Here is a 23,536-nt window from a genome sequence, read left to right on the forward strand (position 1 = left end):
CACTTAGGGATGCCTGTGGCAAGTTGTCAAGTAAAAAGTTAAGTTGGGTAGGAGGAGGAGGGATGGAGAGGAGCATGGAGGTAGCTACAAGGTATTGGTGACTTTTCTGTCCTTTGTATTTTTGTTCATTTTATTGTTTTACAGCATATATATGTATACATATTATAACATATGTAGTATCCATACATATTATTACATATGAATATATGAAACAACATATTAAACAGTGATGAAGAGAAGACAGGGGGTGACTTATTTTAGTAGAAACATCAGAAGAGCCTCTCAGGTGAAGTGTGTGTGTGTTTGCAGAAATGAGGAGGAATGTGTGGAAGGCTATTGACTTTCAATCCCCATTTGGGCAGTTAGGGGTGAGGCAGAACGTCGTTACTGTTAACTTTCTCATCCAGGGCTGAGTAGAATGTGTTGATAGTGTGATTAAACAACGTTAGTGTTGAATCAAATGGTTTACAGATGATCTGTGAATCCACTTTGATGGAAATTTAAGTACTGTGTTTGATATTAAACTCTATAAGCACAGCCCTGGTTGGTGTAGCTCAGTGGATTGAACGCAGGCCTGTGAACCAAAGGATTAAAAAAAAAAAAAAAAGGATTGTGGTTCGATTCCCAGTCAGGGCACATGCTTGGGTTGCAGGCCAGTTCCCAGCAGGGGATGCATGAGAGGCAACACACACTGATGTATCTCTCCTTCCCTTCCCCTCTAAAGTTAAATAAATAAAATTTTTAAAAAAACAACAAAAACAAACTACTCTAAAAATTAAAAAATAAGCTTTATAAGCACATAACTAACATTGATCTTCATAACTTATTCAATCATTTGTTCATTCATATTAAGGGCCTGATGCATATGCTAAGTATTAACAATATTTTATTCAGTGTCTTGCACATCTGAAGTTTCTGTTCAAAGTAAAACTATAGGATATTATGAAAGTTTATTATAGAACACCCGAATCTATTCTAATGGATATGGAAGGCTTTCTGGAGAAAGTGGTATTTTTTTTTTTTTTACTACAAACTGAAGAATACAGAGGATTTACTTGGGTGAGGCTGGGGAAGAGTCCACATTTCATTTGGATGGGAGAGTCTGTTCAAAGGTTCTGCAGTATGGAGGAAGGAAGATGGTACTGTAAAAAGTGACAACACTGTGGCTGTACCCTAGAGTGAGAAGGTGACTAGTGAAGAGGAGACCAGAAATGGGTGTAGGACTGGATCATGCAGACCTTGCAGGTTCGAATAGAATCCTCCAACTTTTTATTTCAAAACATGCCAAACCAATCAAAAGCTGCGGGCACAGTAGGGTGAATCACCTACATCTTCAAGTTAATTTTGCTATAGCTGTGCACTCTCTCTTTCGCACAAATATGTGCGCACACACATATTTTTCTCTTTCCTGAACCATTTGAGAGTAAGTTACAGATACCATGTCATGTTAAGAAGCATATCATGTTCAAAAACATGTCTCTTCCAAAACTAAAAATTATCTCTGAGATGATCCTAATGCCATTATACATCCAAGAATGTTAACACTGATAAAACCCCTTTACCTAATATACAGTCCATATTTTAATCTCTAATTGTCCCAATAATATCAACTTAAAAAAAAACGCAAGGTCCAGTCGAGGATCATACACTACATTTAGATAGCTGTTGGCATTTTGGGCCAAGGTTGGGCCAGGTATATTATAAAACATACATATGTTTTGAATTTGTCTCGTTATTTCCTCATGATGAAGTCCAGGCTGAATATTTATACCAAGAATACCACTGGGTGCTATGAGGCACAGAGAACTACCTAACAGTGGAACACTGATGTCAGTTTTCATTATTGATGATGTTAAATTTGATCATTTAATGAAGGAGGTGGTCACCAGTTTTCTCCATTGTAAAAGGAACATTTTTTTTGTAAAAAATAATCTGAGGTTGTATAAGTATTCTGCTTCTCAATATCCAGTGTTTTTAGTGGCTGTTGGTGTCCCCCACCCAAGATAATTAATTATGCCTCTGGTCAAAATGGCGATTTTTCTAACTATATGATTTTTCCTGTATGAATTGGCAGTCTTCTGTGAAGAAGAGCCTCTTGACTCCTCTGCTCTTTTTAGTCAGTATCAGTTTGGACTCATGAGTTTTTTAAATTTGAATTTAGGATTTTATATGTTAACCATTAATTTTTAACATTAATCATTTTGAAGTTTCAAATTCCCCATACTTGGCCAGCAGGAGCCCTTATCTGAAAGGTTTTATATCCTTAATCCAAAAGAAACTTATGGATTAAGTCACTGAAATAATAGTATGAAAGTGATGAATAAATTTGTGTTGACCATGCCCTTTTCTTCTGAGAATCTCTATTTGTTGATCTAACATGATTTTATTTCTATTTCTCTCTAGGTCTGGTGGATTGATTGGCTCTTTTTCAGCAGGCTCTTATCAGAGAAATCATCCTGATATATAACAAGGTTTGGTTTTAAAACTGCCCTGGAAATGATTACAAGCAGGATCCCAGTGTGACATAATCAGGGAGCTACACGCTGCGTAAGAATTTTCTGTTTATCCCCTAGCAGCTTGGAGGAAACCCCTTTCCGTCCAGGAGGATTGCGCGGCAAGAAGCCCCCACTGACAGTGGGAGATGAGTGCCCCATTGGCTCCTAAGAAATCCTGTTACACTCAACTGCAGGACAACAGAAAGGGGGCAAAAAATAATAATGAGAGTCTCCTACCTCTGGGCGATACAAATGCCAATCAAATCATGGTGGAAGTCAGTCCTTCTCGTGATGAGTCTCAGACATGTGACCTGACAGATGGGACTGGAAATGCAAATTCACATGCGCCAGAAAATAGTACCCATCTCCATAAGGAATTCCACCAACTTCAGGGCATTGGGAAGGTTTTGCACACTGGCCCCAGCAGCCTGAGAGATTTTAAATTCTCTTCGACTGTTCGTGGGGAATTAAGTGAAGAGCACACTGTGCAGAGAGGCACAGCTCTCCTGCAGACCTCATGGAGTATCCAGGGACCAGGTCTGGCAGGCTGGAGGAATGCTATGGGTGAGGCCAGTCCATATATTTTGACTCCAAGGGACACTGAAATTCTCCGGCACTCTCCCAAGGATAAATTGGCAAAGACCCTTGACAATGAGGAACTGAGAAGACATGCTTTGGAAAGGGCGAGCAGCTCTGCTGTTGCAGTGGACACACTCACGAAGGAGCGTGCTGGGAGCCTGACTCCACAGCCTCCACAGACTGCCCCACTGGACCCCCCTGAAGCCCTGGGTCATGTGCCCAAGGGTGGTGAGGGGCCACAGAAGACAGTGACAGCCCACCTCCCAGAGACAGCTTTTCCTCCAGAGGACATCATCTCAGAGGGAAAGATTGTGTGTCATCCTGAACCATCTACCTCAGAAACCAAGGAGACCACCTGCTTAGCGCTGCCGCTGGAGTGGGGACATGCACCAGAAGTTAGCGATGAGGGTATCCCGTGTTCTGCCCATCTACAGTGTGCTCTGACTTCAACATCCAAGGAAGTCCCAAGTAAGCCAGAAGCACATTTAGGTCAGGAAAAGCGAGAGCCCAGGCTGGAGCTGGAATTTGTCCCACCCTGGGCCACACAGGAATTAAGGTCAGCCCAGAATGAGTGTCTGAGATGTCCCACAGAAGACAGTATATTACTCCAAGAGATAAGGGAACCAGTTGGGGAGGCACAGCAAGAAGCCACCACCAGGACAGTGAGCAGTCTGCCCCAGAGTAGTGTCCACCCACTCGGCGGGGCAGGAGACAGGAGTGTACAGGACACAAGTGCCGTCCACATGGGTGAGCAGGGTTCTCTTCAGAGCACCCCCAGACCTGGTCCTGCTTCCTTGAGAGCGGCTGCTAGTCAGCTCCCTGGCAGAATTTCACCAAGCACAACTAGGAAACTGGGTGAAACTTCATCCAGCAGCATTTCACCAGGTGATGATCATGTAGTTTTCATTCCTAATGCCCCACCTGACAGCAGGCCCCCAGATGTTAGTGAGGAGAAAGGGGTGCTGAGCAGTGGGGGCAGGGACATGGCTATAGTTTTCACTTTAGATTCTTCTGTTAGAGAGAGCAAAACTGAGGTCCCTGAGCACCTTAACCCTCAAAGCAGCAGCTCAGAAGCAGGGGAAAGCAAAAAAGTCACTACATGTGTTGCTGAAAATAGGAACCTTCTAGAAAATTCAGTTAAGACTGAAAGTTCCCCAGCAAGAACAGATTGTCTTCTCAGTATCCCAACCCCTGTACAACCAGAGACAACTCTGAATGTGACCCACAAGCCAGCACCACCCAGTACCAGTTTTCAAGACCTGAATATGTTGGGTGCAGATGTGGGGTCACCCTCGGCTGCCCCACCTCCCACTGACAGCTTGTGGTTGTTGAACAGCTCCCCAAAAGTGCCTGATAAGAACACTTGCCCCAGTGTGATCTCCAAGTCTGTCTCCACACATTCTGAGGATTCATCTTCTGCACAGAAGGGACTGGAAAACCACCAGGTTGAAAAAACAGAAGAAAGGACAGAACCTAAGCCCATCATTTTGCCCAAACCCAAGCATGTGAGGCCCAAGATCATCACCTACATCAGGAGGAGTCCACAGGCCCTCAGCCAGGTGGACACTTCACTGGTCCCAGTGGGGCTTCCTTACACTCCGCCTACATGTAACACGCCTCTTCCCAAAGAGGAGAAGGTGGCAGGAGGTGACCTGAAGCCAGCTGCCAGCCTCTATGAGAAGTTCAGGCCAGACTTGCAGAAGCCACGGGTCTTCAGTCCTGGGCTGATGGTATCTGGAATCAAACCCCCAGGACACCACTTCAGTCAAATCAGTGAAAAGTTTTTGCATGAGGTAAGAGAATGTCAATCTGATGCTATCTATGTTGAACACCCTAAACTTTTCAATTAATTTATTTTCAATTAATTGTGATGTCATGTATTTTCAATTAATTGTGAAAACAGAATATTCTCCCTTGCTGATTTTGATGGATATACTTGTACAAAAATGAATGTTTTTTAATGGAGGAGAATGTAGGCAAATGGACATTTTCACGGGAAAAGTTTGATGATCATAATGAGTTGGATCTACCATCTGAGGACACTCATTTAAATTCCATGTGATATAATACACATGAAGTTGAATAAGCATGCAATTACATTGGTTTTCATGTTTAAGTAAGTGAGCATAATTCTTCTATCAGCCAGGTCAGTGGAAAAAGAAATCAGAAATAAATACACTGTTCAATTTAGTCAAACTTCATCCTCTGTATATTTTCTTTATGGCAGGATCTCATATTTACACATCTGAAGAACATAGTGAGTAGCACTAATGTGTCAAGCTTGGGCTCTTCAAGTCGAAATAATAATTACAACTAGCATTAGTTAAGCACCTATTATGCCTTGGGCCCATGTAATATATTTAGTCTTTGTCAGTCTTCAACAATCTTTACTGTAATTCCCTGGAAGTTAGGACTGCAATTTTTATTGTCGTATAGATGAAGAAGCAGATGTGGAGAGACCTCAGTAACTCACCTATGGCCACAGAACAAAGATGGCCCTGAAGTGCTCTCCTAGTCCTCGCTGTTTCCTCATGATTCTCCCCTTTCAGTACCTGGGTGCTATGGCGAGCTATCATCCCAGAGCTCGTGAAGAAGACTGGTCTCCTGAGCAGTCTCCTGGCAGGCAGAGCAATGAATTAAAAGAAAAGCTGGCTCAGGTGTCTCCTATCCCTCACACTTCTCAGGTCTGCCCAGGCCGCTCAGACACAGGCTGGAGTGCTGCGGTCCAGCCGCAGCCCATCTAAGGGTCCTCAGGTGAGAGTAGGCATCGGTGCTGGGTAACAGGCAACTACACAGCTCAAAGGCAGGTGAAGCACTGTTCCGTTTATTGCAAGTACAAGCTGATTTTTTATATTTTCATTTTTGGCATAGATTAACATTTACAGGTGTACAGCATGATCAGTTAAGCAGAAAAAATCAATACAAAGGTAACCAGGAAAATACGAAAGTTCCCATAGTTTCAGTTATGTTAAACAAAAGTTATTTTGACCAGGAAAACCATTAATCAGACAATTTGAAATAGTTCTATGTATACAGTTTAAATGTCTTATTGTTTATTAAAGTTCTCAGAAATTGTCATTGGCAACAGGTACGCTTAGACCGAGCAGAGGTTAGGAAATACACTATAAGCCTTTGTAATATCTAACTTAGCTATCTATCTTGCTGTCTAAAATGTTTTTTGTATACTGAGGACTCTGACTCCTTGGTAGTTGTTTCTAAGTGCTTAGTTTGTAATAGCTAACCAGCTTCTTCTGTTTTTATGCCTGTCTAATTCTAATTGATATATATTTCTATTCAAGGTAAAGGAAGGGCTGTTATTCTAACAACTCTCTGACAACCAGGGGCTATTTTCTTAAAGGGGTTTTTGCTACTCTATGAGGCAGTTCTGTGGGAATACATATTTTTCCCTGAACTGTTCTTTCTTGGGTGGCTTTCTCAGGAACAAATAAGTAAAGTACGATGCCTTAATTCAGCCAGGGTGATATTGCTTAGGACTTGAGCCAACTGTTGTTTTTTCTCTGAGAGTGGTCATTAATTCTAGGAGATTCCAAATTATCAGAAGTATAAAGGTTAGAATACTAAGAAACAGTAAGAATAAAAGCAACACCATATATCCATTAATGCCACGTCCATCCTGCTGGAAAACGCTTCTGTGAAGCCGTTATCTCCAAGTCGTGACTGTGTCAACCGACATGGCTAGAAAATGCTTCTGTGAAGCCTTTGTCCCCAAGCCGTGACTGTGTCAGCCGACCTGGTTAGCACTGGACGCGACATCCCCAAGCCGTGACTGTGTCAGCCGACCTGGTTAGCATTGGACATGGCATCCCCAGGCCGTGACTGTGTCAGCCGACCTGGTTAGCATTGGACATGGCATCCCCAGGCCGTGACTGTGTCAGCCGACCTGGTTAGCACTGGACGCGACATCCCCAGGCCGTGACTGTGTCAGCCGACCTGGTTAGCATCGGACGTGGCACTGGAGCCTGCAGGATGGCTCATGACCTCTGGGCTGCCGCTGCTTCCTCCGCTCTTCCTCTCCCCCACTGCTGTTTCAGCCCTTTGCATCTCCCTCTACTTGGAGTGCTCTCCTCCAAGATATCTGAATGACTGTCTCCCTCACTTTCTTTAGGTCTCTTTTCAAATGTCGCTTCGTTGGAAAAGCCATCTTTTCTGTGAGACCTCTTTCTCTAGTTCCTTTCTTCTTAGTACTTATCTCCCATGACATATGCAGTTTTTTTCCCCTCTGCATTAACTAGAATGTGAAATCCATGAAAGTAGTGACTTTTTCTGTCTTTTGTTCTCCACTGTGACCCCAGAGTTCATAACAGTGCTTGGTGTAAACGTGTGCTCAAAAAATGTTGAATGGTAACTGGATTATAAACTCAAAGAAGCTGAATCAAGAGAGGTCAACCAATGCTTCCTAGAGATAGAATGATTGAGTCCAAAGTTGGACTCTGGCTTGATTGACCGCATCGACATTTTTACAGACTGTATTGATCACAGCAGAAGGTGTCATCTCTGGCACAGAGCAAGCAGTCAATCCATTCTCAGCAGCAAATCTTGACTGAGGCCAGCACTGACCAGTTTACTCCACCAATTGACCACTTGGCCTTCCGTGGTGCTAGCTGTCGGCATGGAATCACCCTGCTGGCTCCTGTCTTCTGACTACACTTGCTGGAGAAGCTTCCCCCTCATACCTCTAGAGAGAGGGTACTGACCCAAGAGGGGTCTGGTATCTTTGTAGGGACTCACCTCCCCATGCTGGGCTGTGTGGTGTCCTGTCCTAAGTGCAGCAAGAGCGTGCCCTGGCCAGAGGAATTTAGAGTTTGTCCAAAGGCAGTGCCATCTGACTAACATGGACAATTTGCCACTCTGGTTTATAGGTCAGTCTCTTAGCTTTGTTAATGTGAGTCTTTCTCAGATTTCCAAAAATGCATCTCCCTGGGCCTCTGAGGCTCAGGGTCAGGTGGTCAGGCTCTGACCCTGGGCTCTTGTCTAAGGTCCCTGGGAGGCAGCCACATGACCCCCCCTGTGCTGCGGGTACCAGAGCTGGTTAAATGAATGAATGTTTTTCTTCTCAAAGTATCACTGCTGAAGTAACCAAGTCATGCAAGATAGAGCCTCCAAATCTGGCACAGCAGAGTATCTCAGGTTGTACAAGCACACCCTGGAAGGTAGCGATACTGAGAGCTCAGCATTAGGTGGGCTTCTTTGTAGCCCCTGGGGACTTCTCTGGTCGCCAAGGTGGTGTGCACATGTTGGGGTGACCTTGCCCTTTTCTATATGTTGTTAACAAACTAACTTGATAGCTCTTTCTCCCACCAATGAAAAGATAATACTAGATTATTCTCTGCCAAAAAAAAAAACACATGAAAAAAACTTTATTTGAAGATGCTGGCAAAACCTTATTGACTGCAATTCTTTGTCTCCAAACCTTGCTATTTTTTTTCCTTTGTGTATTTGTTTTCTGTATTGCTTTAGCTTTTTCCATAAAATATAGAGTATTTTCTATATTATACATACACTTTCTTCCCCCAAAATATTTTCTATACTTAATCCTGTAGAAACCACCCCATATGTCAAGGAGATGGGGTAGTAGGGACATTTATGTGGGCTTAACAGTTCAGAAGGGTTTCAAGAGACCCTGTTGGCATGGGGACAGCAGCACTGCACTGTACCAGCCACTCTATCTAAGGACCATTTTCTGCCATGACCAGAGCCTATGAGGCCCAGGCCCTACTCTCAGGCTGCAAGATAGAGCAGAGGTGTTATGCTGTGTTGTGCTGGGCTGATTTCTGTGAGAATCTGAAGTGGGGAGTAGGCTGGCCCGTGGCCCCTGCTCCTGTCTCTGTGACCTGCTGCAGCTCAGCAAGTCCCGTCCTGAGGTCAGGCTTGGTGTGGACCATAGGAGTGCTGCCTCCCTGCCGTTGTGCCCAGCTTCTCACAGGTTGGCTTCCTCTTGTCTCCAGGAAAGGAACATATTTCTGACCAGTTGCCACAGAAATAGTTTTCAATTGTAAAAGGTATATATCATTTTAATAAAAAAGGAATATCTTACAATAAAAACCCAAAGCAGCCCCAGACTCTACCATTGGTACTGTCAGCTCTCTGCCTGTTCAACAGCATGAGTAGAGATGGGGGGGTCAAGGATGGGTGCTCCTTGGAGGGAGGACCAGAGCACAGAGGTTAGAGCTTCCAGAAGTGGCCTGGCAGATAATCTTGGGCCCAGTCATGCCAGGACGAAAAAATCTGCCAACTTGTTTTGCTACTTCCCACTTTCAGCTCTCCTGAGGTCTCAGGGACACTGCTCCCTTATGAGAAGTCTTTACATTTGGTGTAAAGAAGTGAGCAGCAGTGAGAGGAGAGAGGTTAGGTAGCGTGCCTGCCACATGCAGATGTGTGATTTGGACTGTTCATCCTTCTTGTTCCTTAGTACCACCACACCTCTGAAGAATTCTGTTCACAGGGTTCTCCAGAGAAACACAGCATGCACAAAAGTGTGCGTATGTATGCAGGCATACAGGTATCTGTCTGTTTGTCTTTCTACCAGAACTTTTTAAAAAATATATTTTATTGATTATACCATTACAGTTGTTCTATTCCCCCCCTTCAATCCCCTCCACCTGCACCCTCCCTCCCCCACCATTCTCCCCCCCCCCCTTAGTTTATAACCACGTGTCTCAAGTTCTTTGGATTCTATATTTCCCCCACTATTCTCGCCTTCCCCCCTATCTATTTTCTGCCTACCATCTATGCTATTTTCTGTGCCTTCTCCCCGCTTCTCCCCCTCCCACCCCCCTGTTTCTAACCCTCCATGTGTTCTTCATTTCTATGGTTCCACTCCTGATCTAGCTGTCCTCTTGGTTTGCTTTTGTTTTAGGTGTGGTTGTTAATAACTGTGTGTTTGCTGTCCTTTCACTGTTAATATTTTTCATCTTCTTTTTCTTATATAAGTCCCTTTAGCATTTCATATAATAAGGGCTTGGTGATGATGAACTCCTTGAACTTGACCTTATCTGAGAAGCACTTTATCTGTCCTTCCATTCTAAATGAAAGCTTTGCTGGATAAAGCAATCTTGGCTGTAGGTCTTTGGATTTCATGACTTGGAATACTTCTTTCCAGCCCCTTCTTGCCTGTAAGGTCTCTTTTGAGAAATCCACTGACAGTCTGATGGGTACTCCTTTGTAGGTGACTGTCCCCTTATCCCTTGCTGCTTCTAGGATTCTCTCCTTCATTTTGGTCTTGGCTAATGTAATTATGATGTGCCTTGGTGTGTTCCTTCTTGGGTCCAACTTCTTTGGGACTCTCTGAGCTTCCTGGATTTCCTGGAAGTCTATTTCCTTTGCCAGACTGGGGAAGTTCTCCTTTATTATTTGTTCAAATACGTTTTCCACTCGTGGCTGTTTCTTTCCCCCTTCTGGTACCCCTATAATTCGGATGTTGGAACGTTTAAAGATGTCCTGGAGGTTCCTAAGCCTCTCCTCATTTTTTTGAATTCTCATTTCTTCATTCCTTTCTGGTGGGATGTTTTGTTCTTCCTTCTGGTCCATTCCATTGATTTGAGTCCCAGTTTCCTTTCCATCACTATTGGTTTCCTGTGCATCTCCCTTCATTTCAATTAGTTTACCCTTCATATGTTCCTCTAATTTGTAACTTTGTTCCTCTAATTTGTGACTATAATCTACTAGTTCTGTGAGCATCCTGATAAATAGTGTCCTGAATTGTGTTTCTGAGAGGCTGGCAATTTCTCGGTCGCTTACAGTTATTGGCTCTGGGACTTTGAGTTCTTCTTGCGCCATCTTTCGTGTTGTTTGTGCTTGTTCCATAGCAGGATCAGAGCTCTAAAGTGTTCACTAGAACAGGGCAACTCAGTCGCTGGGTTGTGACGTTGTATGTGGGGGCGGGGTCAAAGAGGAACAATGGCTCTCACTGGTATTGCACGGCAACTAAGTCGCTGGGTTGTGATGCTGTATGTGGGGGCGGGGTCAAAGAGGGACTATGGCGTCCTGTCTGCCGCCTGCCGCCAGGGCCCTCACTGGTGCCGCAGTTGCTGCCGTCACCGGGCCCACGCGTTTCGTCCCACTGCACGCAAGTGTGCCACCGCCGTCAGCCCTCACCCCCTGGGGCCTGCGTGGTGTGTCTCACTGTGCGCGAATATACGCCCGCGGTCTGCCCCGCACCCCAACTAGTTCCCGTCTGCCTGCGCGCCTGGGTCGGGGGCCCTGTCCTGCCTGACCCTGCTCGCTGCTGGCTCCGCCCCTCTTACCGTCCCCGTTGAGCGGTTAGATGTAGTCGGATTTCCGTATAATTCAATTTTCTGTCCTTTGGTTGTGTCTTTGTTTCTCCAAACCTTTGTTGTATTCAAACTTGGTTGTGGGAGAAGGCACAGTGTTTCCACTTATGCCTCCATCTTGGCGGAAGTCCTCAATTGTACCTCTACCAGAACTTTAAGGGACTGGCTCAGACAACTGTAGAGATGGGCAAATTTACAATCTGTAGGTTGGAGCACCAGGCTGGAGATGTAGGGAAGAGATGGTGCCGCTGTTCAAGTCCAAGAGCTGTCTGCTGGCAGAGTCTCTAAGGGAGGTTCAACATTTTTTGAAGGCCTGCAGCTGCTTGTATGAGGCCCACACACATTATGGAAGAGTATCTTTATTCAAGAAAGACCTCTTGATTTAAATATTGATCTCGTCTAAAAAAATACCTTCACAATATTGTCTAGAATAATCTCTGACCAAGTATCTGGGTCTGGTGGCCCAGCCAAGGTGACACAATTAGCCACCACAACCCCCTTCCCCGTAGCCATGCCTATGGCTTCTAACTGAAGCCTCCACATTCACCACACCTCTTCCCAGCCCAGGATCCCACAAAAACAGGACAAGGCACATAGAAAGAGGGACAGTCCAGTAAGAACTGATCTGCCTGTGTGTTCTGGTTGATGTTAAGGGTTTGTTTGAAATGATGAGTGCCCTTTAATTTGCTTTCAAAATTATTTCTCTAAAAATGCTCCATTAAAGAAGGAGGAAACCCACCATGTGTGGCAGATCTCTGTGTGTCCGCAGCTGTGCAGAGTCCTGCTGTGTTCTGTCAATAAAGATGCGAGAAAAGAGTGTAAATCTGTTTGTGGGTTCCCCTGTTGTATTAAAAATGCACAGATTAGGCCTCGGAGTAGTACTTTTCACCTTTGTAAAGAATTTGTTATTTTACCAGAGGCAAATTACCCAGAAAAATGACAGGCATTGAAATTACTGAAATTGTGATGATTGTTTTCCAGTGATGACTTGGTGGGTTTGGACCACTGAAAAGTATCCAGTTTTGAAGAATGAGTAATTACCGAGCTTGGCATATTGCAAGCCTAAAATCTTGACAGATGTAGGTTAGAAAAGATTACAATTTCCTCATGTGAACACCTGCTAAAAACGATGTTCAATGGCACCAAAAACTTACAAACAGAAGTAAAAATAGTGGAAATATGAGTACAATATAAAAGACAAAGATTGATAGTTAGAAACTAAGTAGAGAATGGTAAAATTGTTTATTAGAGAACAAATGTGGAATGTTCTTTTATGGGAATGTGATTCGTTGTGGCCTGAATTGAGTCTGTGTACAACAGCAGTCATGCCTAATTTATAATGTGATTATGATAAAGCTTTAGAGGCCTAATCTTTTGTTTTAATAACCTCAGTTTAAGGACTTTGTATCTATTTAAAGATTAAAAAGGTATCAAATTTAAGGGTTTTTCTCTCCCAACATCTTGGATCAAAGTGTCATAGCCTTTATAAGAAATATTGTCAAATGCTGTGATTCCTAAATATGTATGACACATAAAATATATGGTGATTTAGAGCAGAATTAATTAATAGATGTGTTTTTAATGCATAGCCTCTGGTACTATTTTTTTAAACTGAGAGGAAATACCTTATTGAATTGTCTTATTTATTCATTTTTAATATGAAGACGGTCTAATAAATTTAAAAGGGCTTTGGCAATCCAGAACTTCATGTATGAAAGGTAGCCAGTTGTATTCTCATCTAAATTGTTAGCTATGGGGAAAAGTAGCAGGAACATTACATTACTAAACATAGAACAGAATGGAAACATGGTTTTTCTGATATATTATATACACTTGGACTTCAGCCATGTGTAGGTACTCTTCTAGGTACTGTGAATTCAGAAGCCAGTGAGGCTCTGCACAGCGCTCCCATTCTGGTGACACTTTCTCAGATGTTCCTGGCAGCACCATCCTACTGGGGAAGACAGGTAGAGGAGGTGTGTCAGTCTCTCATTTTTAATAATGTAAATAGATTACAGGGGCCTGAAAACATATTTTTTCCATTAACTTCTCTGTTCTTTCAGGTAGCCTCTTCTCCCTCATTAACAGTGTGTCTTTTATTTCCTAAGTGGTCTAGAAGAAAAGACTTAACATAAATTGATAAAGTTCATTTACTTATTTTATTTTTTTTAATTTAGTTATTTTTCAAGTACAGTTTTCTGTCTTTTACTCCCATCGCAGCCTGTGCTCCCCACCTCCCTCCCATTTCCAACCCTCCTAGTTGTTGTCCATGTGTCCTTCATACTAGTTCCTCTAAATCCCTCCCCTTTTCCCCTAAAATTCCCTCCCCTCTCCCCTCTGGTCACTGTACCCCTGTTCTCTATTTCAGTGTCTTTCTTTTTATTTTGCTTGCTTATTTGTTTTCTTGTTTAGCTTTCTGTTAAAGGTGAGATCATGTGATATTTGTCTTTCAACACCTGGCTTATTTCACTCAACATAATGCTTTCCAGTTTCATCCATTCTATTGCAAAGGGTAGGAGCTCCTTCTTTCTTTCTGATACATAGAATTCCATTGTGCATATGTACCATAATTGTTTTATCCATTCATTTACTGACAGGCACCTAGGTTGCTTCCAACTCTTGGCTATTGTAAATTGTGCTGCTATGAACATTGGGGTGCATAGATTATTTGGGATTGGTGTTTTAGGGTTCTTAGGATATAATCCCAGCAGTGGAATTGTGGGGTCAAAAGGCAGGTTCATTTTTAGTTTTCTGAGAAAATTCCATACTGTTTTCCATAATGGTTGTAGCAGTCTGCAATCCCACCAACAGTGGACTAGGGCCCCCTTTTCCCCACAGCCTCTCCAACATTTGTTGTTTGTTGCTTTGTTTATGATAGCCATTCTGACTGGTGTAAAGTAGTATCTCATTGTGGTTTTAATTTGCATCTCTCTGATAGTGATACTGAGCATCTTTTCATGTGTCTCTGGATCCTCTATATGTCCTCCTTGGAGAAGTGTCTGTGCAAGTCCTTTGCCCATTTTTTAATTGGGTTAGTTGTCTTCTTAGAGTGAAGTCATGTGAGTTCTTTGTATATTTTGGAGATTAAACATTTGTCTGAGGGATCATTGGCAAATATGTTTTCCCATATACAGTTGGTGGTCTTTTTATTCTAATACTGTTTTCTTTTGCTGCATAGAAGCTTTTTATTTTTATAAGATCCCATTTGTTTATTCTTTCCTTTATGTCCCTTGCTCTAGGGGACATATCAGTAAAAATGTTGCTGTGCGAAATATCTGATATTTTCCTGCCAATGTTCTCCTCTAGGACTTTAATGGTGTCACGGCTTATATTTAAGTCTTTTATTCACCTTGAATTTATTTTGATGTATGGTGTAAGTTGGTGCTCAAGTTTCAATTTTTTGCAGGTAGCTGTCCAGTTCTCCCAACACCATTTGTTGAAAGGATATCTTTACTCCATTTTATGATACTGCCCCCTTTCTCAAATATTAATTGACTATAGAGAGTTGGGTTTATTTCTGGGTTCTCTGTTGTGTTCCATTGGTCTATGTGCCTGTTTTTATGCCAGTACCAGGCTGTTTTGATTACAGTGGTCTTGTAATACAGTTTGATATCAAGTATTGTGATCCCTCCTACTTTGTTCTTCTTTCTCAAAATTGCGGCTGCTATTTGGGGTCATTTATGGTTCCATATAAATGTTTGAAGTGTTTGTTCTATGTCTGTGAAATATGCCATTGGTTCTTTAATAGGTATTGAATTGAATCTGTAAATTGCTTTGGGTAGTATGGACATTTTGATGATGTTAATTTTTCCAGTCCATGAACACGGTATATGTTTCCATTTGTTTGTGTCTTCCTTGATTTCTTTCTTCAGCGTTTTGTAGTTTTCTGCATACAAGTATTTTACCTCCTTGGTTAGGCTTATTCCCAGATATTTTATTTTTGGTTTCGCTACATCAAATGGGATTTTTTCTTGATTTCTGCTCCTGCTGATTCATTATTAGTATACAAAAATGCCTTTGATTTGTGGATATTGACTTTGTATTTTGCTGTTTTGGCAAATCCATTTATTAGTTTGAGCAGTTTTTTGGTGGAGTCTATAGGATTTTCTATGTACACTATCATGTCATCTGCAAACAATGACAGTTTTGTTTTTTCCTTTCCAATTTGTATGCCTTTTATTTCCTTTTCTTGTCTGATTGCTGTAGCTAAAACTTCCAATACTATATTGAATAGAAGTGGTAAAGTGGACAACCTTCTCTTGTTCCTGACCTTAGTGGAGGAGATTTTAGTTTTTGCCCATTGAGTATGATGTTGGCTGTGGTTTCTCATTTATGGCCTTTATTATATTGGGGAATGCTCCCTCTATTCCCACTTTGCTGAGTGTTTTTATCAAAAATGGGCGTTGTACCTATCAAAAGCTTTTTCCATGTCTATTGATATGGTCATCATGTGGTTTTTGTGTTTGCTTTTGTTTATGTGACGTATTACATTTACTGATTTGTGAATATTGAACCATCCTTGCATCCCTGGGATGAATCCCACTTGGTCATAGTGTATGATATTTTTTATGTATTGTTGGATGCGATTTGCCAATATTTTGTTGAGGGTTTTAGCATCTATGTTCCTCAGCAATATTGGCCTGAAATTTTCTTTCTTTGTTGTGTATCTATCTGGTTTTGGAGTTAGGATAATACTGGCTTCATAAAAAGAATTTGGGAGTTTTTCATCATTTTGGATTTTTTAGAATGGTCTGTGAAGAATAGGGGTTAGCTCTTCCTTAAATGCTTTGTATAATTCTTCTGTGAAACCATCTGGTCCAGGGATTTTGTGTCTTTGGTCACTGCTTCAATTTCATCTGCTGTTATTGGTTTGTTCAGATTTTCTGCTTCTTTTTCATTGAGTTTTGGAAGATTATATTTTTCTAGAAATTTGTCCATTTCACCTATGTTTTCAAATTTCTTGGCACACAGTTCTTTATAGTAATTTCTTACAATCCCTTCTATTTCTGTGTGACAGTTGTAATCTCTCCTTTTTCTTTTCTGATTGTGTTTATTTGTGTCCTCTCTCTTCTTTTCTTGATGAGCCTACTTAAAGGCTTGCTGATTTTGTTTATCTTTTGAAAAAACCAACTCCTGGATTCATTGATCCTTAGAATTGTGCTTTTAGTCTTTATGCCATTTAATTCTCCTCTGATCTTGGTTATTTCCTTCCTTCTACTTGCTCTGGGCTGTCTTTGTTGTTGTTCCTGGAGTTCTTGGAGGCGTAGGGTTAGTTTGTTTGTTTGAAATGTTTCTATCTTCTTTAGGTAAGCCTGTATTGCTATGAACTTCCCTCTCAGGAATGCCTTCACCGTGTCCCATAAGTTTTGGGTTGTTGTGAGGTCATCTTCATTTGTTTCCAGAAACTTTTTTATTTCTTCCCTAATTTCAGTCTTGACCCATTCGTTGTTTAATAGCATACCATTCAGTCTCCATTATTATGGGTGTTTTGGGTTTTTTCCTTTGGGCTTGGTTTCCTATTTCAGTCCCTTGTGGTCAGAGAAAATGCTTCGTATGATTTCAATTTTGTTGAATTTGTTGAGGCTCGTTTTGTGTCTTCTCATGTGGTCTATCTTTGAAAATGTTCCATGTGCATTTGAAAAGAATGTGTATTTATCTTCTTTGGGATGAAGGGCTCTATATATATCAGTGAAGTTCATTTCATCTAGGGTGTAACAACACCCTAATGCTGCAGTATCTTCGTTGATATTTTGTTTGGAAGATCTCTCTGTTTTTGACAGTATTGTATTAATTGTGTAATTGTGGTGCTGTCAATATCTTTCTTGAGGTCCTCTAGGATTTTCTTTATATATTTGGGTGCTCTTATGTTGGGTGCATATATATTTATGATGTTAATGTCTTCGTGCTGGATTCTTCCCTTGAGCAATATGAAGTGACCTTCTGGGTCTCTATTTATGGACCATTTTTTGAAGTCTATTTTGTGTGATATGAGAATTGCTACCCTGGCTTTTTTTCCTTTTCTGTTTGCTTGGAAAATTTGTTTCTAGCCTTTCACTTTTAGTCTGTGATGGTCTTTTGTCCTGAGGTGGGCCTCTTGTAGGCAGCATATGTGTGGGTCATGCTTCCTTGTCCATTCAGCTATTCTATATCTTTTGATTGGAGCATTTAATCTATTTGCATTTAAGGTTATTATTGATAGGTACTTATTCATTGCCCTTTTTGTACTTGTGTTCCTCTCCCTCTCTCTCTTTTTTTCCTTTGCTTAAAGCAGTCCTTTTAGTATTTCTTGTAGAGCTGGTTTGGTGGAGGCATATTCTTTTGCACTTCTTTTGTCTTGGAAGCTCTTTATTTTGTCTTCTATTTTGATGGAGAGCCTTGGTGGGTAAAGTAGCCTTGGTTGTAGGCCTCTGGTTCTCATTACTTGGAATATTTCTTGCTATTCTCTTCTTGCTTGGAGTGTTTCCATTGGAAAGTCAATAGCTAACCTTATTGGGAGTCCCTTGTATGTTACTTCCTTTTTCTCCCTTGCTGCCTTTAAGATTCTCTCTTTGTCTTGGAATTTTGCCATTTTAATGATGATGTGTCTTTAAGTGGGCCTCTTTGGGTTCCTCTTGATTGGGACTCTCTGTGATTCCTGGATTTGTGTGACTTTTTCTCTCATCAAATTAGGGAAATTTTCCATCATTACTCTTTCAAATAGGTATTCCATCCCTTGTTCTTTTTCTTCTCCTTCTTGTATTCCTATTATTCAGATATTATTAAGTTTCATATTGTCTTGCATTTCTCTTAATCCCTCTTCATTATTTCTGAGCCTCTTTTCCTTTTCTTGCTCTTTCTGGGAGATTCTTTCTACTGTGTCCTCCAACTCACTGATCCGATCTTCTGCTTCATTGATCCTGCTTTTCATTTCTTCTACTGTCTTCTTCAGTTCAGAAATTGTATTCCTCTCTTCCTCTTGACCTTTGCTGATAGTTTCTATTTCCTTTTTCATGTTGATATAGTTTTCAGTGAGTTCATTGTAGCTCCCCTGTAGTTTCTGGTAGCTTATTGTGAGCTCTTTGAATTTCCTGATATCCAGTGCTTTGAATTCAATATCTGATAGTTGGCTTGCTTCTATTTCATCTAACATTATTTCTGAGGCTTCCTCCTTTTCTTTCATTTGGGGATTGTTTCTCTGTCTTCACATTGTTTGTGAGACTCTTCTTGTTAGCTTCGGCTTCTTAAATTGATCTGTTCTGACTCCCTGGGTTAATGGTGTAAACTTCTGTGGTGGAATACCTGTGAAATTCAGTGGTGCAGTCTCCTGCAGGTATCTTGATGTTCTCTGCTTCCAGCTACTCCTTTTTTGTGTGTATATGTAATCAGTTGCATGGGGAGGCAAAAATGGTTTATGAAACAAGATGAATATTTTATGATATTTCCAGTCACAGCCAGAAGAGAAGAGATAGAAGATCTTTAGGCTATATATAGTGCTAACGATAATATTCAACCCAACTTGCCACTTTTAAGAAATGATAGACAGAAGATAAGTGTCTTGTTGGGGAGGGAAGGCTTGTGATTTGGATCTAGAAAGCAGTGAGGTTGCAGTTGGTCAGATTTTGAGGTAAGGTGAGAGTAAAGAATAGTAAATAGGTGTGGTGTGTGAGCAAATTGAGTTAATCACTGCAGTAATAGAATTCAGGAACCTGTAAAGTGGGCTAAGATCCGGGAGATGTGTTGTGAAGTATTTACAGTTGTATAGAACAGCTATTATTTATAATAGTATTAGAGCAACAATCATAGGACAGACTCTATATGATTTCTCTGAATAGGGGTTATAGGGTTTTGGTTAGTTTGCTAAAGGAAAACAAGTGGCGTGAAGTATAGAAAATTAGTAATACACTGTGGAGGAAAGAACAGGGGAAACCTGTTCAAATAATACAGTATAACCAGCCAAGACTAAGAAGCCTATACAGAAAGAGGAGGAATACAAAGATACTATTAAAATATAAGGAAGTGAGAGTAATGAAAAAAATAATACAAATATGCAGCAACGGGGCCACCTGGCTGCGGGCGCTGGCTCCCACCACTGCTCTTGTCTTTACTCAGGTCCCTGAGACCCCACTGACCTGCTGCTGTCTGGTCCTTCAGCGTCTGTCACAATCTCTGGTCTCCTAATTTCATAAATGCTGGGGAACTGTTGGTTTATTGTGCCATTCCTCAATAGATCTGCCAGGATTTTCTCCCATGTGTATGGGAGCTGGAATTTGCTCCATCCTACTCCGTCACTGACTTCCCGGCCTCTCTCATTTACTTATTATATAACTATGTTACATAAAAATGTGCCCTTTCTCCTTAGGAATAGTGAAACTTTCGTAATTCTATGAACAGTTGCAAATTCTTTCCTTGCTTCATTGACATTATTTATTTATAGGTTGGCTATTTACACAAATCCCAGTGATTTTATAGCAATAAATTAAACAATTTTACTGAGTGAGTCTATTTTACTCCTGGTGAAATTTAGATTTGTGTAGTAGTAGAACTGGAGAGCACCTGGGGGTCACCTGGGTGCAGTCAACTCAGAAATGAAGACACAAGGGCCCCAAGAAGGTAAGTGATCAGGGATGGAGCAACTCTGAGTGGCCAGAGGGGTCCTTGATGGGCCCTCATCCTGGGATGTGAGTTTCACTGACTGAGCTTCTGCTCATTTATCATAGGTTACTGAATGCCCTGGAAAAGAAGAATTTTGTCCTCCTCCCTATGCGCATTACGAAGTTCCTCCCACTTTCTACCGCTCGGCCATGCTCCTCAAGCCCCAGTTGGGATTGGGTGCAATGTCGCGTTTACCATCTGCAAAGAGCAGGATCCTGATCACAAGTCAGAGGTCCTCAGCAAGTGCCATCCACACGCCAGGACCCATAGCAACAGCTGCCGGTCTCTACAGTTCTGATCCTGCAGGTAATCTGTCCAACAATGGCTGCTTTTTCCTGCTGCACGTTTAACTCTTAACCATATAAAATGTGGTAACTGTCTGAAATATGAATGCTTCTCACCCCTTCAGAACCTTTTTCTTTTATTCCATGTGACATTTACCAAGACTCATCTATCTGCAATGGTCACTATTCATGTCACTTTTAAAACTTGCTGGTGGAAGTGGGGTTCTTGAAATGGTATGAGGAAAACCATTTTCAGGGGCTCACAAGGGAGGGTATGGTATGGTGGTAAAATTTATTTGGGAAGCAAAGTCAAAAGGATGCCCCTTCCATGCCCCATCTCTGTTGATCCTGCTGTGGAAAATCAGGGCCAGAAATGGGGTCAATATCCAGAGATCCTGTGCCATGCCAAGGCTAGTTCAGTCCAGTCTTTCTCATCATTGGCTAGCTTAGCCTGCATTCCTGGCTGCAGTTCATTGCTATGCTGAGGTATTCAGGCTTCTTCCTGGACCTCCCGTATAGAGTCCATGAGGCCACTGGCCATGCAGCTGCTAAGGCCACATAGCTTGGATTCATTGGTGCATGGGGTAAGTGCTGGTCACAAGCAAGAGAGAAAGAGAGAGAGAGAGAAAGAGAGAGCGCTCTTTCTTCCCCTGGGATTGTATTAGGTTGGGTTTGGAATGAATCAGGTGCATTTTCAAAATAGCCAATTTTCTGAGTTTTTGTGGGCTTTATAGTAGTTTCACCTCCCTAGTTAGACTGACAGGCCTCTATGATCCAGCACCTCCCCCGTATCCCCCCCAATAATATGGTATTGGATGGGGGAAGGGAGGGGTATTAATCCCCTTGGTGGAGAAATGATGGAATCCCATGGAGTGTGATGCTGTAGCTTCCTGGTGAAGCAAACAGGCTTATGCGTCCCAGTTTGTTAAGCTCAATGTCTAATTCCCTTTGCTCTCTTTATTAATATCTAGTTAATTACCTCTAGTAACAAAGCAATGGCACATGTAACCATCTCCTTACTTCTTGTGTTCTCCCCTTTGTCTAGTAGATACTCAAAATCAGGATTCAGAGACATTTATCTTAAAGGTCCAGATAGTCACTATTTCAGGCTTTCTGGGCCATGATGGCCTATGTTGTAACCATTTAGTGTGGAAGGAGCCACAGGCAAGATGTGAGTGGATGGTGCAGCTGTGTGGCAATGTTGCTGCATGTACAGAGACAGTGGGCTGGATGTGTCCTGCAGGCTGCAGTTATCAGAGAGCTACTCCTACAGTGATGTAGGAGTAGCCAATTTTCTGAGTAGCCAATTTTCACTGGCTACAGTGATGGAGCACTGACCAAATTACTCTTTTTTTTCATCTGTTCACAAATCCTAGACACAAAATGACCTTGCCACCTCTCCTAGCCCTAGCACTGTGCTATGCAGTGGCTGGCCAGCCTCACCTCCTGATGTTTTCTGCACCTCTTCATTTGTTTTGCTGTGTGTTTCCTCTAAGTTTGGAGCATTTATTTGTAGAAATAGTACTTACCTATTAAAATTTTGAATATAGAAAAGCAGTAAGAAGAGGTAATAGTACTTATATTTTAGGACCCAGCCAGAGTTAATATTATAGATTTTTCCTTACAATGTGTTTTTTAATGCATTTTTCAGTAGCTGAAATAACACTAATGTGAATTTTATTTTTTATGAATATCATATTGTAGGCATTTTTATGTCAGTAATGTTTTATAAATATTTAATGGCAACATAATATTATTTGTTCATTTATTCAACAAATTTTGGTATTTATTTTGTGCCAGGAGTTGTAAATTGAGGACTGCAGCAGTGAACAAAACAGAGACTCCTGCCTTCATGGAGCTTATAGTCTAATGCAGGAGTCCCCCACCTTTGGGCATGGACCAATACTGGTCCAGGCCTGTTAGGAATTGGGCCGCACAGCAGGAGGTGAGCTTGAATGTAATGCACTTGAAGCATCCTGAAACCATCCCCTCAACCCTGGTTCCTGGTGCCAAAAAAGTTAAGGACTGCTGGTCTCATAGATGAAATTGAAAATTAAAATAAGCACAGAAATATCACTGCTGTGTATACCTGGAACTAATGTAATAATGTATGTCAACTGTAACTGAAAAATAAAAACAGTGATTTAATGGAAAAATTAAAAAACCTATGGAAAGTGGGAAACACCAATATTTAAGGAGTGGGCAAAGGAAGAGAGCAAGCAAAAAAGTCTGGAAAGAAATAATCAAGGGAGTAGGAAGAACACTAGAAAAGGAGAAAACAAGAATTTCAAGATGTTGAATAGTATCAGATGTAATAGAAGCTGAAGTAAAGGAAGAGAAGGACCCATAGAATTTCATAATTAGGTCATTGTTGACTTTAGACAATACAGTTTTAGAGGAGCACAAAATAATCACAAAAATAAGCACCACTTATTCAGCACCCACTTACATTCCATGCAAGGTGTTTGGTAATTAAAATATACTATGCCTTTAAACCTCTCAACCACACTGCCAAGTAAGTATTCTATTATCTAAATGTTATGAAAGAAACATAGACTCAGAGAGGCTGAATGGCTTATAGCTGCATGGGTGAATAAAAGTGAAGAAGTGAAGGTTTGAGTCATAATAAAATCTACTTAAAAAGGACAAAAATAAGTACACGATTATAAATTGTGATAAATGTTACCAAAGCAAGGGGCATGGTGCTTGAGGAATTGTAACCTGAAGAGTTATGTGGATGGGACAGGTGCTTCAGGGGCAGTGTCTCTGAAGTGGGAAAGAGGGGTGATTGTGAGAATAATAGCAGAATTGATGTAACCAATGTCCAACTATTGGTGGTTGGGTTCCACTTCCTCTGTACTACTTTTCAAAGATTTATTATTTTTAGGGAAAGGAGAAGGTAGGAAGAGAGGGAGAGAAACATTGACGTGAGAGAGAAAGATCAATCAGTTGCCTCTCAAGCGTGTTCCAACTGGGGACTGAACCCACAACCCACGCATGTGCTCTGATGGGGAATCAAACTGGCTACTTGTCACTTTGCAGGACAGTGCCCACACCAGTCAGGGCCCTCTGTACTATTGTTAATAATATTGAAATTTGAATCTTCATGTATGCTTATTTGCCTTTTTTTCATATTGTTTTCTTAGGATAGATAATTTCAAATGTAATTATTGTATAAAGCATATCCAAATTTTTACAGGCTAATTTTTTCTTATTTAAAAATCTTTATTGCATTTTTGTCATTACCATTTAGTCC

At 41.4% G+C, this 23,536-nt stretch overlaps 1 protein-coding gene across 1 annotated transcript in view; it reads left to right on the forward strand.

The window, feature by feature from the left end:
* MTUS2 (microtubule associated scaffold protein 2) overlaps positions 1 to 23,536 on the forward strand; it is a 642,868-nt gene that overhangs the window by 227,529 nt on the left and 391,803 nt on the right. The window contains exons 3-4 of the mRNA XM_037058899.1: positions 2,404 to 4,867; positions 20,062 to 20,302. Of these exons, the coding sequence (XP_036914794.1) occupies positions 2,642 to 4,867; positions 20,062 to 20,302 (2,467 nt within the window). The 5' untranslated portion in view covers positions 2,404 to 2,641. The remainder of the gene's footprint in view (positions 1 to 2,403; positions 4,868 to 20,061; positions 20,303 to 23,536) is intronic.

The sequence above is a fragment of the Sturnira hondurensis genome, unplaced genomic scaffold (genome assembly GCF_014824575.4).
Source record: "Sturnira hondurensis isolate 20B ecotype Veracruz unplaced genomic scaffold, ASM1482457v3 Scaffold0010428, whole genome shotgun sequence".
In the NCBI taxonomy this organism is placed as follows: Eukaryota; Metazoa; Chordata; class Mammalia; order Chiroptera; family Phyllostomidae; genus Sturnira; species Sturnira hondurensis.